This window comes from Lagopus leucura, unplaced genomic scaffold (assembly GCF_019238085.1).
Source record: "Lagopus leucura isolate 7727_CA_CO unplaced genomic scaffold, USGS_WTPT01 59022-0_obj-0_obj, whole genome shotgun sequence".
Lineage (NCBI taxonomy): Eukaryota > Metazoa > Chordata > Aves > Galliformes > Phasianidae > Lagopus > Lagopus leucura.
The window spans coordinates 11,794-30,625 of record NW_024965823.1 but is presented as its reverse complement, the minus strand read 5'-3'; the positions used below and the strand labels follow the sequence as shown (position 1 = coordinate 30,625).

Below are 18,832 nucleotides of genomic sequence, written 5' to 3'. Positions count from 1 at the left end.
TTTTCCCTTAATAATAACAGTAATAATTTCAATAAGATAAAAGAACTGACATATCCCAAGAGAGATACAATCTCTTTGTGTGTTTTGTCATTGATGTCTACGAGAGGGTTATTGGCAAGGGCATTTGAGTGTCCCAACCTCAGGCAGAAATACAGAAAATGTACTGCCAGCTGATTGCAAAACTCATAGTCACCACCTGTTCCCTCACAAGCCTTTGCACAAGCTCTGGCCCCAAGCCATGTGCCCTTGCACCGGCTGGAGCAGGAAGCAGCGCCTAAATGCAATGTAACCTCCCCAGCCCACTGCAGCTCTCGTGATGACAAACTCATGCACAGCTCTGCAGCTCTGGGGGCTCTGCTGCCTCCATCTGCCTCAAGCTCCTGGACAGCACTCTGCGTTGTTAAAGTGCTGAAGATGATTCCCGCACTAAAGACTGAGTGTCTTAACAGGGCAGCTGAAATAAGGCACTTTTTATTTACACACAACTGAAATATTCTGTTGGATCCAAAATATCACGTTTTGTGTCTGATGACCTTTTAACCTATTCTCATTATCAAATTACAAAAATGTCGATTAAAATCTGCTTTGAAAATAAAAAAAACCCTACATCTTCTTTGAAAATATGCAAAAATGATTTTTTTTATTTCTATACATGTATGTAACATATATGTAACATATTCATCAAAACCTCTCATCTCATCTCTTTCTCTCTGTGTACATATTGTACTGTTACCTTCATCCAAAAGTTACTTTCTGAATTAGGTATGATTTCTGGCCCATGGAAGAGGGAGTTGGAGAGAATGCCACCTAACTAAACAAAACGAAAAAAGGAAAAGGAAAAAAAGGAGAAAAAAGGCACAAACCCTTTTCTAATTCTGAGATTTTACTTCCACTCATTTCAGCAGTCACTAGCAGAGATGTTGGGTCTTCTGAATGCACCCTGAATGAAATTCAATCCAGTCTTGAGGTCAATGCGAATGTCAGCCCAGCCTATGTGTACAGGTCCTGCTTGAGAGGTATGCGATCCATTGGCCTGTGCTGGTTCATCACACAGGGCTGAATGTGACCTTTAGATCACTCCTCCAGCTCATTTGCCACCTTGTACATTATCTTTAGGACATTAATCACAGCAGGACAAGCTCTCCAGGGAAATGCTGCAGTGCAGCCAACAGGCTGATTGCTACTTCCATGGCATGCAGTGTGATCCTTAGTCCCCAACTTCTGTCATATGATTGTAGTCATATGATTATATGAGGATCTCAGCTTCCACTACAACGAAAAGAAAGTTTCTAGCCATTGAGACTGCAAAGAAAAGCTGGCGAATGCCACCTCCTAAAGGTAAAGGATCAGAAAACAAATGGAAAGGAAGCTCAGCTCTATCTGATTTTTAAGTCAACATGGCTTGAAAGCTGGATGGTTTTGAGGACTAACAATTGAGGTTTTAGTACTTTAAAAGAGAAATAATGCCATGAAATTCTTGCAGAGAATTGCTTTTTCCTTCTTCTCTCCCTACCCTTATTCCTTCTAAGGCTCGAGACAGTTGCTCACTCTATTTGATGCTTCTCAGCCTGAAGATGCCATTGGAGAAGGATGCTCTTAGCAGTCAGATGGAGTGTGAGTACTGGGGATTTTCCAGGGTTACAAAATGTTTTCCTTGCATCTGCCAAAACTAACGGCAGCCGTTGCTGAACACGTGTCACTGGAAAATCACAAGCAGGCTGGCTGCCAACTGCGCAGAGCTCTTTGGACAGAGGCTTGTCAGGGTCTTGTGAGTGTGAAAGGACACAGCCGTGTGCGAGCGGGGCAGGCAGCGCCGCAGGCTGGCTGCAGGCACAGGCGGCTCATGGCTGCTCTCTCAGCCAGCAGGCCTGGGGCCAAGCCAGCACTGCCGTCAGAACCCTGCTGCCAGTCCTTGGCCTCTGTGCTGAAGTGAGCCTTGTGTGAAGATGCTACGCTTGCCGTCGGATGAGCACATTCGTTTTTCAATGGAGAGGTCTAAGTGGAAGCAAAGTGGCCAGACAGAAACAAGCAATGAGCAGCTAATGGTCCGCTGACATGCCATCATAGTTCAGCTGTGGCATCTCCCACGCACCTTGAGTCTTGTGCCAAGCCGTCAAACCTTTCTCACTCAGCAATTAGCATGTGCCAAAAACAGATTTAAAGGAAAGCTGATGAGGACTTCATCTACTGTGAGCAGGCGGAGTGTCACCAATGTGGAGAACTTTAGATTCCATGTAAGACATGAGCAAAAATTAATCATCGAAGCACTGTCCATGCTTGGTCAGTCCTGGGGTCTGTTCTCCCACAGTGCACAAAGACAGTGGGAAGCCTCCATACGCCATGGAAGGGTTTCTCCCAGCCTTGAGTGTGTTGTGACACAGGAGATGCTGTGCTTTTTTTTGGTCACCACCATATAAGAAAGACATAAAACTATTAGAGAGCATCAAGGGCAGGGCACCAAAGATGGGGAAGTGTCTGGAGGGCAATGTGCATGAGGAGCAACTGAGGTTCCTGTGTTTGCTCAGCTCAGAGCAGGGGAGCTGAGGGAAGGCCTGATGGCGGCTGCAGCTCCTCACAGGGAGCGCTGAGCTCTGCTCTCTGTGGCAGCTCCAGGGCCCAAGCAAACGGCATGGAGCTGTGTCAGGGGAGTCTGTGTGTGGTGTCAGGAGTTGGACTCAGTGATCCTTTTGGGTCCCTTCCAGCTTAGGATGTTCTTTGATTCAGAGGATCTGGTGAGGAGCTCTATTCAAAACATGTACAACCGTACAGTGAAAGGGCATGTCATGATGTATAATGCAGAGAAAAGCCAGCAAAAAGATGAATCCATGTAATTAAGAGAGATCATAGTATTTGATAGTACAGGTGAGAATCACATATAGAGAAGAGCATGGTATTCCCCCAGAAATGCACACCTCTGCATACATCTGCTCATGTTGGGTTGATTCTACCTTCATGCTTTTACACTGAAGCCAAATTCTTCGCTGAAGAAGATGGGAGATGCTCAACAGCACCCATTTTTTAGTGCAGGACTTCCAGAAAGCTATTCTTGATTTATACTAGCGTAATGAAAGCACAAGTGAAGCTCCACAGAAAGTTCTGTCAAAATGCTTAGGTCCTAAATTCTGCCTTCCCTTAACAACATGAATTTTAATGAGGTGCTTGAAATTTACAACTTAATGTAAATTACATCTGAATATGTTATGTGCCAAGCCTATATATACACGCTTGAAGGAGCTCCAAAAAAAAAGCTGTCTTGGATGCTAACAGGAAAGCATGGAGAAGGTAAAATCGTTAGGCACTACGTATGGCCAAGAATTTGTTGTGTGCTCAGTGCAGAAGGGATGAAGAGAGGAAGTAACAGTGGATTTATGCCTCTGCAGCAGCAGCCAAGCTGGGTTAGCCTCGCAGCATGCAGCCCCATGGCCCTCCAAGGTTGCTCCAGCTTTATGTTGGAGTAACATGCAGTGCCAAAACATTGCCTGGGGCTGACAGGCTACCAGCAGGACTGATTAAACCAGCTACTGGAAAAATCCCCAGGAAGCTAGGCAAAACATAGCATTTTCCAACGCTGAAACACCAGCTGTATCAATTCCTAGAACTGACTCTGGGATTTGGTTGTTTTAAATTTTAGGTACACACACACTTGCACAGCAGATCGTGACAGTGAGGTGACAGCACAACTACAGCATGCCACAGTCAGGGGTTTCAAAGTGCCATAGACAGATAAAGTAGCACTGTCTGTGCTCTACTGACATGCAGATATTTGCTGGAAGGCATACTGCAGTGGCAGTGGCATCGGGATATATGTAAGAGACCCCAGAGCCACCATGCAATTAGGCAGCCTAGACTTCCCTTCCAGGCTTTCTATTCTTCTTCAAAATGCTCTCAGAGCAAAGGGCTTGTTTGTGAATATGATGAATGGCTAATGAAAGAGCTCGTCCAGCGGGATGCTTATAGTGCCACGGGCTGAGAGCAGACACGGAAGCATTATCACTGCCTGGCTTCTTGCCAGCCTCCTGCTGCCTTCCACCTCCTGTCTCCTGGAAAATCCACCCAGGTTTGATTAGCACGAGAAGGCCTCCAGAAAAAAATGAAGGCAAAAAGAAGTTGATGTCAGAAGGGAAAAATCAGTCCGACAAGGACCCACACAAGCAGCTAAATGCCTCGAGAAGGTGGGAGAGCAAGGCGAGTCCCTGGAGCAGGGGGAAAGAATTAAACCCCAAGCAACTTCTTGCTCCGTGCCATGACTGTACCCCAACCCTCCCACAAAAATGCTGTTTCTGGACAGAAAGATTGAAGAGTGGCAAGGAGAGTCACCTCTCCTGGAGCACTGTCAGTGATCCTAGCAAACTGGTGAAGCACTGGAATTTGGCTTCAGCACACAGACCTCACTCCCACATAATTCCTAAGCCCAGTTCAGAAGTGAGGATGGCCCGGCCCACCCCACCAGCTCACACAGCCACCGCGGTTTGGAAGGCCCTCGGCCACACTTAGTTTACTGGAAATAAAGCATCTCTGGAAACTGTTTTCTTCCATGTTTTACACTGCATTTTTGCCAGTCACCATGAACCAGATATGGCTCTGAGAAGGCTTTTTAAAGATTACACTGGATAGATTCCCAAAGGAAATCTGAAACCTGACTTATAAGATCTTACTGTGAGGGCCGGGGTTTTTTTACAGCCCAAGTAGGTCTAGGAAGCCTATAGGAAATCCTTTTCTTTTGATTCCTCTGCAGCATTGTTTTCCTAGGATAACTAGGCAACACTGCATCATCCTTCTCAACTGGCACCCCCATTTGCTCAATGTTCTGCCAAAATGGCACCTCTGCTGCAGGCAGGCAGGTAGTGGCAGTGCCTGAGTGCATTTCCTGGCTCTGAAGGCAGCAGGAGAAGGGCAGGGGTCACCGAGCGCCTTCTCGGTTTGTTTCTGCTAAATGTCAAGTGCTGAAGCAGGAGGCACCATGTTAAACATGCAGCTACCAACCCGCAGCGCCAAGAGTGCAGTTTGTTGTTCTACGAGAAGCTGGACTCAGCCAAACCCTTGGCTTGCATGAACAACATGGCTCACTCTTTCATTTTGCAGGCTGTGAACGTTTGCACTAAGGATTTATGAACTATTTTTACTGAGCAGCATTTGCATTTAATGGCATTGAGAAAGGCTTTTATATTTACATGGGCTGCTTGAGACTTGTTTTGTGTTTTCATTTCTAGAAAATATAATCCGGTCAAATGATAACAGAATTAACTGCATAGCAACACTTAATTTTATTATGCTCTCTGTTTCAGTTTTTCCTCAATTTCTCACAGCTGTTTGCATTTTATTTCATCTCTATGTATTTTTACAATGTGTGATCTAAACCACGCAGTCTACCCAGTGCATTTCATTGCTTCCAAATTTTTAACACACTCTTTGCGAGTATCTATTGTGTCCCACTTGGCAAGCAAATAATACCTGCTGAACCATCTGTATTTGTGTACAGCCGTTCCACCCAAGCACATAAGACTTCCTTTCTCACAATTTAGAATGAGAAATATTTGTACTGTTGAATAGATTAATTTTTGTTTTGTGGCTTCATGTCCACGACCCAGATTTGAGTTATAAACCTGCCATGTGTCAGGGCTCATTATCCACTGATTGCATAAGCTATTGTTACCAGGATACATTTAGAATTAATCCGAAATTCACACTTAATAATTTGAGCAGCTCTACAAATAAGGCCAGCCATTATCTACTGTCTTTTAGTTCATGTATATTTAAGTTCACTGCTCAGAATATCTTCTGAGTCTTTGCTTTCTGATCAGAAATATCTCATCCCCGATTCATACTATTTTGTGTAGTTATCTCACTAACTTGTGTGTCAGCATGTCTTTTAAAGAGCAGCATAAACTAAATTTGTGCACAGATAATAAAAGAGTAAAATCTGAAATAAATACTGTTTATATCCTTTCTTTGGCTTTGTTTTTCTTTCAAAAATATTTTACAAGTAGATATTGATTGAAGACAATTAAGCTAAGACCTAAAATGTTTGTCCTAAAACATTTTTGTTTTCTCAAGTCCAGTAATGCTTCAGGACTATTTCCATCTGGTAGTAACAGTCCTGTTTATTATGGAACATCTTGGGTTATATTGTGCGTCTGTGCCACAAAATCCATTGAAATCATGCAAAACACCAATGTCTCTGCCAAAGTCAATAAAATTACTGCTTGCTGAAGAAAACAGTAAACAACAGAACTTCATAATGATGACATTAACACATCCTTTGTCAACAGTTGGAAAATCTGGAACCTTAAAAAAATAGAGCAAAGCAATGCATTCTGCTTGTATAATTAATTATACAAAAACTTCTATTGAGATTTGGTTGGATGGGCAAAATATTGGGGTAGCAGCACTAGGTGCGCAGCAGCACAGCAGCGTTTGTTCAGGATGCAGAGTAGATGCTACATTTATTCATCCATCAAATAAATGGGAAAGTTCTAAAGCTGCTTTGCTTCTCAGCCTCAGTGTGCTACAAGTCCTTGGAAACTTGAAACTGCTGTGTAGATCTGAGCTGAACTCCAGTCCTGCTCGGAAAAACACAGTGCATTTGGAAGCTCCTGAGGAATCCTGTCCTACTCTGCCCAATTCTCCTGCTCTTTGTGTTCTCAATAAAGTGTCCTGAAAGGGAATCATCATCATCTTTTTTGCTGTGGACATCTGATGTCTTCTGTGGAGGTCAGGTTGTTTCTGGGGGGGTCAGAAATCACTTTGGCTAAGGAGAAATTTCCAAGACGAGGTAGCTAAAAAAAAGGCATTTCCTGCCTACAGCTGCTCCATCCTAATGCAAACTACATCTTGCTTTGTAACAGCACAGAGTTTTGTGCATCTATTTAGTACAAATAAATAAGCACAACAAAAGAAAATAAATTACAAAATGAAATCATTGATGGGTTTCTTTTTCATCCCAATCAAATATGTGACAGTGCAAACTTCTGTGGATGGAAGTGCAGCCAGGGGTGGAAAACCACTTTTAACCAGCATACTAGGTTAGTTCTCAGAGACAGTTATCAGAAAATGAAAGTGGAAGAAAGAGGAAGGGTTACCTTATTTCATCAAAAAGTAAATTATAAATAGCACTACAGAGATGTGCTTTGCCATAATATACAGGTCACATGTAGTAATGTTAGGCTTTAATGATTCTAATGCAGAGAAGCTTCTGATGCTTACACAGCGTTTGTCTGGCTGACCATACTGATCTGGCTGAAGCAGAGAATAGGTTCTACCTGCTTTCTCCCACACTTTCCACTTTAAATCATCCACAACATTGTTGATATCTTCCTTTCATCCAATAAATTCATTGTAAATGCATTTCTATTGGGTTTCACAAGTGACAAACATAAATTAAGAATAATTTATAGTATGAATAATAACTGCCTTCTCCTGAAGTTGGATAACTTCCACAGCATGCTGTATCCTAGCAGGCCACTAGATGGTATGACAGGATGCCATCTGCACAACTGCAGCAGCTCAGCACAGCTTCATTCTGCTTGAAGATTCTACAGTGTAAGCTGGAATTTTAAATACAATAGCATACATCATGATTATTGTCTGGTATGTTCCAGAGCTCCATCTTTAGCGACGACCTTTTGAGGTGTACTCACAGAACAATTCACAGCTCAGCACAGTGCTGCCTCACAGCTGACTTGTTAACACCTACAAACGTTGAACTATGAAAATTAAGGCACAAGGTTCACTTGTAGATTTCCATGAGGAAATTAAACTGCCCAGGAGGAAACTGCAGCTCCAAGTACCTTGTGTGGTGGCAATGCATTAGAAGAGGCTGCCCAGGGAGGTGGTGGAGTCACCATCCCTGGAGGTGTTCAGGAAACGTGGAGATGTGGTACTTAGGGACATGGTTTAGTGGGCCCTATTGGCGGCAGGCAGACAGTGATTCAAGCAGAGAGGGTTTCTAACGTTTCAGCAGTAAAGGTGCTGAACAGTCTGGTTGGCAGGGCAGCCCCATGTAATGGTGTCTTCCAGCCAGACCTGTTCTAAATTAATCATCCTCTCTTGCTTTTTCTATAAACACAGACGCTAGGACTTCCCCTGAATTAATCCCTGTTTGGACTGTGTAGAAGATTAGCATGGGAAAGGACATCAAGAATCATCAAGTTCTTTTCCACTGCTATCACAAGTCACAATATCACAAATATTCTGAACTCCCTATGAAAACAGCATCTACAGTGAGCCTGCTGCAGGGAGACACCTCCAGAACCCCATACTTACACTTTATACTCAACGTGAATTACGTTCTTTGATCACATGCAGTCATCTCTGTGGTAAAATTGTCTTCTAGTATCAACCTCTTCCTTCCCTGAATCTGGTGTACTTCAAGCCAGCAGTAATATCTTCAGTTACTCTTCACTTTCATGAGCTAAACCATGCGACTTCTTTCAGTCTTAGAAAAGGAGCTCTCCACGACCTTTAAACAATCAGACAGTTTGTATTCATCTCCCATGAGAGTCAGTCAGTGAGGCTGCAGTGCTCAGAGGATGCTTCTTGCAGCGCAGCACTGGCACCTTGCTGTCCCCATTGCATCTTGCTGTCCCCATTAGAGATGTGTCTCTGAGCAGCAGGCAGACCCACAGGTTTCTCCCACCACCAGACACCCTGACAGCCGCTATGTAAGCCCCACAACTCTGTCTTTTCTCTTCCAAAGAATGAGACTCAGTATCTCAAGAAATTATTTTTACTTCCTCACTAATTTATGAATTCTCAGTTTAAGATAATCAGTTGGTTTCTCATAGAATCATAGAATCATAGAATCACTAAGGTTGGAAAAGACCTAAAAGATCACCCAGTCCAACCGTTCACCTATTCCCAATAGCTCCTACTAAACCATGTCCCTCAACGCAACATCCAGTCTTTCCTTGAACACCCCCAGGCTCGGTGATTCCACCACCTCCCTGGGCAGGCCATTCCAGTGCCTGACCACCCTTTCTGAAAAGTAATACTTCCTCATGTCCAGCCTGAATCTCCCCTGCCGTAGCTTGAAACCATTCCCCCTGGTCCTATCACTAATGACACGAGAGAAGAGGCCGACCCACAGCTCACTACAGCCTCCCTTCAGGAAGTTATAGAGAGCAATAAGGTCTCCCCTGAGCCTCCTCTTCTCCAGGCTGAACATTCCCAGCTCCTTCAGCCTCTCCTCATATGGCCTGTGTTCCAGACCCCTCACCAGCTTTGTTGCCCTCCTTTGAACACGTTCCAGGGCCTCAATATCTTTCTTGCAGTGAGGGGCCCAAAACTGGACACAGTACTCGAGGTGCGGCCTCACTAGTGCTAAAATCAGTGTTTCACATCAGTTAGGTAGCTTCTAATTACATCAGTGTTTCACATCAGTTTTATATTCTTCTGCATTCACCAAGTCCCAGGTCAAATATATGTCACAGTGACAACTATTAACTGCATCAGCTCAGTATTTTGATCATGCTGCTGCCTAAGCACAGGCTAAGGCATAGGCCAGTCAGCAGAAACTAACTCCCAAATGACCATATATCTCAAGATAAGCTATGTTTATTTAATTCTCTATTGAGAGGGTTATATTTTTTCCTTAGGAATAGTGATAAATGGACAGGATTGGCCTTGCCATGACATCAGACATCTGGATCCTGAGCAGTGTTTCAAAGATGACTGGCAATCAGTAGTAGTATTACAAGAGCTCCTTTATCAGCCTCATCCAAACTGGGCTTGCTGGGTACGGACAGCTGACGGAAAAGCTTTAGCAGATGTGACAAAACACTCTCCTGAGCCCTGCTGGAGTGGCAAGGATTTATTATACTATTAGCACATTAATACTTCTCTGCTTTTTCCCAAATACAGAACATAATATTGATTGTTGCTGCATTTTTTTTTCCTTTGAGTTGATTTCCACCATTTCTATCTATTCACTTTGGTATAATCTCTTCCTTCTACATTTTAAAAATGCATAGCTGTTGTCTGCAAGTCTGCAGATCATATGCTGGTCCCTTGGTCCATTTGCTCCCTTATCACTTTTCTGCAAGAGGCTACCTTCTAATTTATATTCATTATTAACTGCTTCTCCCACTTGCTGTATAATTTCTATACTTCTTTCACTTTCTCTCATAGCCAAACCAATTTTCTAAGCAAAATAACTCCCTTTTTCTGTAGTGCACTTTTTCATTGCTCTTACACAGTTTTGTGGTTTACCTGCTTAAAGTCTTCCTTGCAGAGATTCGATTTAGAATTGGGTTTAGCTTATGAAATTGGCACTGTGGAAGCATCATCTACATTTAATATGTTTGATACCCCTTTGGAATGCAACCTATTAGAAAAAATGTTCCAAAATGCTTTTAACCCCAGTGAAGAGATAAGTTATATGAAGTGAGAAATTAAGAGCCTTTTACAGTTTTGAATTAATGAGCCCACAGCTAGAATATGGCATGAAGTTGAGAGTGCTTCCATATCAGGTATTTGATACCTGGAGAGACTTTGGAAAAAAAAATCAATTAGGGACTGAGAGTATTTTTGAAGAATGCTTTAAATAAGGGAATACTTTTAACCAACTGATGAGTGATAAAGGAGAGGAATCGCCTATGTGTACTTTTATAGAGGTGTTCTGCTTCTGAGGTTGAAGTAGAAGATGGGGAGGAAAGAAGATAGAGAAACAAAGAAACTCAGATATTGGATGTAGGGGGATTGTTTGGGGTATTTAGACTCAAATGCCAGTTACATACAGAACGGTTTTTCCTGCGCATACAGGATGTGGTGGAGAAAATAACCAAATAGATCTTCCATCTTTTCTCTTGACCTGTCCTTTTTTTAATAGTCTTATTTAACTCCTTAAAAGAACTGGCTGCTCAAGGCAGCTAGGCTACCTAGTGTGGCTCAAACACTCACCATTGCTTGTTTTTTTTTGGTATGTTGTGCTGAGATTCATGTGCTACACAGTCAGCAGGGCTCATAGATTGTCTCCCACAGGGTACATTTTCCTGGTTCAGTCGCTACTCATTTAACTCAGGGGAAAAAGCACTGAACTGTGACAGATCCTTACAAGAGGTAATTTCACCAGCCACATTAGAAATACTCCTATTGACACAGAAAAAAAAGAAAGAAAAAAAAGAAAAAAAAGAAAAAAACATCAGCTCCACAAAGACTTCTCCACCAGAGTTCAATCCCACAAGATTTTCACAGCCTAAAGTAAAGAACGCTTCAGCTGTGCCACTGCAATATCCCTGTGAGAGAGCTCTGCCTTAATAGAGTTAAATGGTGGGTACAGATTAGGAAGCTGGTGGTGGGTACAGATTGGAGTTTTAAGTTTTCTCTATTAACAGAGATTACTTTCAGCACCAAAATAACAAATTCTTTTGCAACATTAGTCAATGAAGTCAAATTTGTCATAACCAATGAAATAACAAGTTTTGTCATCTTAGACCTTATCTTGGTCAGGTAGCCTGTGCTGAGCATATCTACAATAGCCCCAAAGCCGCAGGATGGATGCCCAGGAAGACAGCTCTGCCCTGAGCTGCTACAGGTCTGACAGCTGTGCTGAACAATGCATCTTCAGGAGCTGGAGCTCTCTCAAGGCTCCACATTTCCAGCACAACACCAGCACACACTCAGGTGTTGCTCCATTACAGGAAGCATTCAAAGCCAGGCTGAATGAGCAACCTGGTCAACTGGGAGGTGTCCCTGCCTATAGCAGGGGGTTGGCCCTAGATGATCTTAAAGGTCCCTTCCAACCCAAACTATTCTATGATTCTATGACCATCACTGGCCTTGTTACTTTCATTTTGAAATGCAAGCTGCAATTCTGCAGACTGGTGATTTAGGTCCCTGCTGTCCTGAGGTTCCCACTCGAGTGATACCCTGCTGTCATTTCTAATCACACAGTGTTTAGTAGCTTACTTCAAGGAGTGACTGATTATGTTTGTGCTTCGAAGGCATACGCAGACAAAAATAAGATGATACCGAGTTTCAAAAATCAATTCTAGCATATGCTTAATGATGCCTACACACTCTGCTGGAGTGCTGAGAGGTCTGGCACTCTGTCCTAGCTCCCTGAGTGCCTGCACAACAGCCTCACACCTCCAAGGAAAGCTGCACAACTAGCCTTAGCCAAGCAGGTGCTCTCACCCTTCAGTGCCCACTGCACCATTTGTATTTTGTAACCACAGATGCACATTCTTGGAGAGCTCCAATATACAAGCCAACTAATTACCATTTGTAACTAATTATTAATTTGTAAGTTGATCTTAATAGCAAGATGACACTTTAATAACTAGTTTAATACTAATGCTGGTGAGCTTGAAGTGACATCAGATTTAAAAGAAGTTTACAGATTTTGGTATAAATAGAATCAGTTACACTAATTCATTGTATTGTGAAGCACCACCATCATTTTCATGTAATAAATGAGCCCACTCTACTCATTTTAATGGTTTATATAATCCTCACAGACAGGCACATCAAAACAAGACAGCTGGGGATTGACAGTATTTCATCTGTGCAGTTCATGTTACACTCACAAGCACACACAAGAACAAAGCAGAAGTCACCAGCCAGGGAGGAGGCTGCCAGGCTGTGCAACTATGTGGATAACACAGCAGTGAAAGAAAGAACCATCCTTTTCACAGCTTTACATTGGGCTGCCTCCAGTAGCCCATAGCAGCTGGCAGATCTCAGCACCTCTCTCTCTCCGCACAGTAAGCTCCTTCTTGCACAAAGGAGCAAATTATGTGATAATGTCACACCCTGCTGCAGTGTCAATTGTATGAGCTTCACCAAGACCAAGTGCTGAGTCCTGCACTTCTGGGTATTTCACAAAACAGCCAAAGCTGCTCCTACCCGTGACTGCCCTCCTTCCCCAAGCAAGATCCCAACTCACGTCCTCCATGGCAGCAGCAGCCATCTTACACAGCTAGACTTTCCCCTGGCACAGGGTCCCAATGTGACGGAACAGTGAGCAGGGCCATCAGCAGCGCGAGGTGGTTGGGGGCAAGACCACCCCGTATGAGGTAATGGGGGCGGGGCTGCCTACAGGGTGATGCGACTGGGCGGGGTGCAGCCTGGCAATGTCTCTAAAGGGGCTGCCTGGGAACTGGGGGTACTAGGGGTTTCTCTAGGACTTGCAGCCTGCTCTGTGGTCTTCCAGGATGTTTGGCTTGCAGGTGGACTATGGCTTGTTGCTGGAGCCCCTGGGCTTCATCAAGGTCCTCGAGTGGGTGAGTGGGGCAGGGAAGGCCCTGGGGTTGGCAGTTTGTCCTTCTGCTCAGAGCTTGGCTGTGTAGTCCTCAGCAGGAGCGTGTTGGTCAGCTGCCTGTCTGTGTTGTGCAGCTAGGAGTGGCTGCTCTGCAAAGAGGTGCTCCTCAGGTCCTGTCTAGGAGGGAAGAAAGCACTTCTTCTTAAATATAAATAATACGATGTACTCATCACTGCTGTTACAGCAACTTGGGCTGCTGGGTGGTAGTATCTTACATCCTGCTTGTAGGAACTGTGGAGTTTCCATACTTAACAGAGGGCAAGCAGGAGCTACTTAGAGATACAGCTTCTTGCTGTGTCAGCATACAGTTGTGGATGTCTGAGACTCCTAGAAGTGCTTATTAATTACAGGAGATGCTGTGCTGGCTTTCCCTGACAGCATTCAAATCAAAATGGTACTTTCTCAGTAGAACTGAGTAGAGTGTAAACAAGAGTCTTTGAAACTGACTTGTTTGCTTTTTTTTTCCCAATTATTTCTATAGAAATACAATGCACTGATTCCTTCTTGCTTTTGCTTTAATGCTTTTTTTCATTAATAACTTGTTTGCTTAGTTCTTGGTTTTTATTAACTTCTTAATAAATTAATTTCTGTTAAAAGACTTTGAGCTCTAGTGGTGTGTGCTGATGTCTTTGTTTCAATTTCTAGATTTTTTCCATCTTTGTTTTTTCAACATGTGGAAGCTTTCATGGTGAGACTACCCTTCTAGTTTCCTGCAGGGGTGTGGTGAACAAAACAGTTACAGCTGTGTTTGCTTATCCATTCAGGTGAGATTAATCTGTTCAGTTGTTACTCATATACACTGATTATTTTTTCTTCACTTTCATCTAGCTTTTTCCTTGTGAACAGCTCACATATACAGACTAATATTGTGAACCTATTGACTTGATCTATGGTAGTTGAAGGGAAAGAAAAGAGTATTAAGTTATAATGGCTGAAAGCACTGTAGTCATTGGTGTGCTGTGGAGGCAAGGAAGTAAAGGTGATAACTGACTATTTTGTATTGCTTTACCCTAAGCTATGTTCTGCCCATGTGGGAAAGCTATATAAGGTGATTAATCAGCAGAACAGTACAAGTAATCAGGGGTCTTTTCCAACCTTAATGATTCTATAAGATTATCTATAGTATTAACAGCCCCTTTCTTTCAACATAGTTGGTCTGGGAACCCAGGTACAACTGTTTTTGATGTGCTGTTGTCATGATATCTTCATGCAAAGGCAGAGTAGAGAAAATTAACTTCATAGTTTATTCCACTCTAGTCTTTCTGAGGTTGTTCAGTACTTGACTAAATACTCCACTGCAATTGTAATGTAAATGCAAGCTGCTTTCTTGGAGCATGAGGAAGAAGGCTTATTCTTTCTTTTAACTTTGGCACAATCATAAGAAGTGTATGTGTTACTTTCATGTTCAGTAAGCATATGTGTAATGATAGAAATGGATTCAGATGCTACAATGTAAAGACCTCTCCAGAAGTACAGAGCTTAGTCACAAACCTCAGCGTTGTAGCAGCACTTGGAGGAGAAGGTAGGCATCTGAAATGCTTCTGTGCTGGTCATTGAGTTGCTACTGGTTGCAAAGTTCATTGACCTTCCTTTGCTTGAAGATCCAGTGCTTGCATTTGTGTGTAGATATGCAGTTGTTTCGTTTTAAGTCTTGCCCCTCACCTTCCCTCCACCTTTAAATGCTAGCCTCCAAAATATAACATGTCTGCTTCCAAACTGGAGCTACTTTCTTCAGTTAGTTGAAATATAAGGTCAACACTTCTCTTTAAGCTACTGTTGCATATCTCAATGTAGGAACAATCTTCAGAGATCTGTGTACCTTTGTATTATATAACTGATAATGTTATTCAAACAATTTTTCTTACAGTCTTAAACAACTAGCATGTTGAAGGAAGCAGTGGTGTTGTGAAGCATGCCTGTATGAAGTTTCCTCTGCATAGTAGACTATTACTATGTAATATATTTTATCTTTTCCAGGTTGAATACTGTTCAGTTTAGTGCACCAGATTCTAGTCGCTGTGGTGGTACTTGGACTGACATCTATCTTGTGGGCAACTTCTCCTCTTCTGCACAATTCTTTGTTACGCTTGCAGCATTGGCTTTCCTCTACTGCATTGCTGCCCTGGTAGTATATATTGGATATAAACACGTGTATCAGCACAACAGCAAGTTTCCACTAACTGTGAGTAATAAGTATTTCTATGTCTTTTTGTACTTCTAAAAAGGATGGAAAATGCTGTTAAGGCAAGCCAAATCTGAATTAATGTATGATACTCGGTAGTTCCAAGAGCTGCATGGACTGTGAGCCATGTATCTTGGATTTGTGGCTACAGCACTTAAGCAAAAGGAGGAAGGAACCCAAAGTCCTTTAATATCCATGGCATCTTGTCCTATACATCTACTGAAGCGAAGACTAGAATGAAAGTCCTCCTAAAGTGAACAGTGTCTTCCCCATAACTTACCTTTATTATGTATTTGAGTGTACAGTTATTCCATGGGGAGAGGTCCTTCCTGTTAGGCACTGGGAACTCCCCCTCTGTAGAGCATCTGCTGTACAGATGTGATACATGGAGGGAAACTGTTACCCTGTGGGTTAAAATCACCTTATATACCAAAGCCCTGATCCTTACAGTGTTTTTTTGGGTATGATCTGGAATATCTCTCAGTCCTAGTGACCTTTTCAGCTAAACTTTAGGATATCTGCAGTCCAGACTGAAATCACCCTGCTACCCCAATTTTGTGAGACTTTAATTTTGGTAAGTGCCAGCTGTCTGGTTTAGAAACAAATTTCTTCCCAAGGATAAAATTGCTTATTGCTTGATAGATACAAAAGGCATACGTGATTTAATAGCTGATACACAACTTTATTACCCATGTTGACTTGTAATTACGAAGCTGTTAATGTTTGTGCTTGTGTTCACTAGTACTGGTATGGTTATTCTAAAGTAGTTGACACAGTCTCTGCCTTATTCTGGTGTGTACTTAATTTCTTTTAAATCTTCTAACGAGTACTTCTCTTTTGTAGGACTTAGCTGTAACTATTGTAACAACCTTTCTGTGGCTGGTCAGTACTTCTGCTTGGGCAAAGGCACTTGCTGATATCAAAATATCAACAGGGGCTGGCATTATTCCACTAATTGACTCTTGCAGAGCTCCAGAAACAACTTGTCATTTTGGCTCTGTGACCAGCATGAGATCTCTGAATGTGTCTGTGGTATGTATGTCTTATGTCATGCAGTTTTCAATGAATGTTATAGAATGCAGATGGTAGCTGAGAAGCATATTCTCATTACATGTGTTGATTTTAAAATTGCTTTGTGGGGATATTGGTTATGCTATGATACAGTGCTTATACCTTTTTTTAAAAAAAAAAAAAGGAAACTCCTCTCTTCTTATAAAGGAATAGAAACAACTTGACGGATTTATCTTTAGAGTTGTTAGATATGATAGTTCCTAGACGCATTTAAGCCTCCTTGCTATTTCTGTCTCTAGCCTGTAGCACCTTTAAAATGTTTCTCAGCCACCCAAATGGCTCAGACTGCTTTAAGGAGGAAAAACTGTGCTTCCTGCTCTGTCTTCTGGTACTGAACTTCACTTTTTAAAATCAGCTGTGTGAATTTTTACACCTCAGAGGTTCCTTATAAGATGGTTGGCATAGAGTGCTCACGTGCTCCTTGCAGCAAGGTAGCTCTGTCTCACTGTAAGATCTTCCTAATGAAACTTGCTTTCCAGAACTCAGTGTTATTTTTCATTGTCCCACTGTAGTGATCAGTTGTGTGCTCTGTATGTGCAGAGGGAACTTGTATTTCTGTACAAAAGAAAGAATATCAACTATCTGATTTCCAGAGAAGTCTGTTTAAAATATTCATAATATTCCGGAGTATATGCAGGTATCTTCTGTCATCTCTTTGGTTTGGAGAGCTGTTTCTGGCTTGTTTAGAAGTCATATTCTGCATTGTTGGGGTGTTATTTTTGGTTTTTTTTTTTTTTTGTTTAACCTAACCTCGCTTTTTTTCTTGACCTACAGGTATTTGGTTTACTTAATATGGTTTTGTGGGGAGGAAATATCTGGTTTGTGTACAAGGACACCAACTTGCACAGCCAATTAATCAGAGGTTCTCAAGTTCCAGGGACATATTCAGCTCAAAGAATATAAGAACAAGATTATACTTTGAAGTGCTGCTACTTTCACATCAGACTGCCAAGAACATGGAGCCAATAGGATTTATTTCAGTAATAACTGATGGTACAGACTTCTGTTTCATATGAAGTGTTACCTTGATGTAGTCTTCAATATTTCAACTGAATTGTTACCTTGAAATGTATTATGCCTTAACAAAAGGCTGTACAACCTTGTGCAATATTTCTGAGAGAAAATGTTGAGGTTGCCTAAATGCTGGCACCTTGGGGGGGTTCTTTAACCTCATAGGAGGGATGGGGAAGGAGCACCTGTGTTTGAGTTACAACTGCAGCCTATCTAGTTCTAACAAGCCTTTACTGGAGAAAAAAAAAAAAATGAAATGCAAATACAACCAGGACATGTGAAATCCCAATGAAAAATGTAGTTGATCTTCTTGGTAAGATGGACACCATGCAAAAGCCATCTGCATACAGCCTGGAGCTCTGTCAGGATTGTGGACGTCACACCTAGATTTGCAGGTACTCCCTTCAGATTACAGCATCAACTCTGTCAACAGGTCTTTTTTGGAGGACATTAATTTGTTTAATATTTGGTTACTGTTTAGTATCTTAGGATAATCTTCAGATGAGAACTGCAATATTTCAGTGTAAGTTCACTTATCAAAGGTGTGTGTGTGCAGAAGGTGACTTAGTCTCAGAACTTGCTCACATATTGTGGACTCCAAAGCTAATATTCTAGTGGCTAATATCAGTCTCTACTCCTTCCTCTGAAGGATATGTACAGTCTTTGCACATGGAAGGGTTGGACTAAAGCTGTCTCAGTATATGGAAGTCTTCATTGACTCTGCTCAGCTCACTTGTATTTACTGAGAGCAATATTTGATGGTTTCTGTGAACATCTGTGTGAAGATACCTGACTCTGAATTGCCTAGATACAGTTTATTAGACAAAACACATGCTTGTTAATCTTATCTTTAAGCTGTATCACGAAAATAAGCAAAGGTGTGTCACTGTATATATGCAGACTTAGATTGACTGTACAAGAGCTGTATTTCTGATAGTAAGCTTCTAAGTATAATAAAGTTAGTGTGGCTGCTGCAAAAAAAGGGTGCCTTGTGTCCTTACTGCTGTAATAGATGCAGATGTGTTGGGATGTGGCTTTAGCTGCTTCTGACCTTGCTAGCTGAATGAGGTAACTGCTGTGGAAGAGCAGTTAGACTGATGCCTTGAATTGTGTTTTAGTGGGTGATTTGGTTGGTTTGGTGTGTGGTTTTTTTTTTTTTTGTTTGTTTTGTTTTTTTTTTCTTCTCCTTTTGGTTATAGATTCTATCTTTGAGAGGACCATCACTTACTTGAGCAGATCACATTTACCTGGTGCTGTGCAGCACTTCTGCCAGCCTGTTGTATGGGGCCTTTTATTACTTTTAACTGTCC

General features: G+C 42.2%; 1 protein-coding gene across 2 annotated transcripts; it reads left to right on the top strand.

The window, feature by feature from the left end:
* The first annotated feature begins 13,114 nt into the window (after nt 1–13,114).
* On the top strand, nt 13,115–18,504 carry LOC122192305 (synaptophysin-like protein 1). 2 transcript variants are annotated; one of them, XM_042892834.1, is made up of 5 exons: nt 13,115–13,220; nt 13,904–14,022; nt 15,236–15,440; nt 16,284–16,472; nt 17,286–18,504. In XM_042892834.1, the coding sequence occupies exons 1-5, from the start codon at nt 13,152–13,154 to the stop codon at nt 17,412–17,414; spliced, it is 711 nt and encodes a 236-aa protein (XP_042748768.1). In that variant the 5' UTR covers nt 13,115–13,151; the 3' UTR covers nt 17,415–18,504. The 2 variants fall into 2 exon arrangements, with proteins under 2 accessions (XP_042748768.1, XP_042748769.1); XM_042892835.1 differs by having other exon boundaries at nt 13,123–13,166.
* Nucleotides 18,505–18,832: the final 328 nt, after the last annotated feature.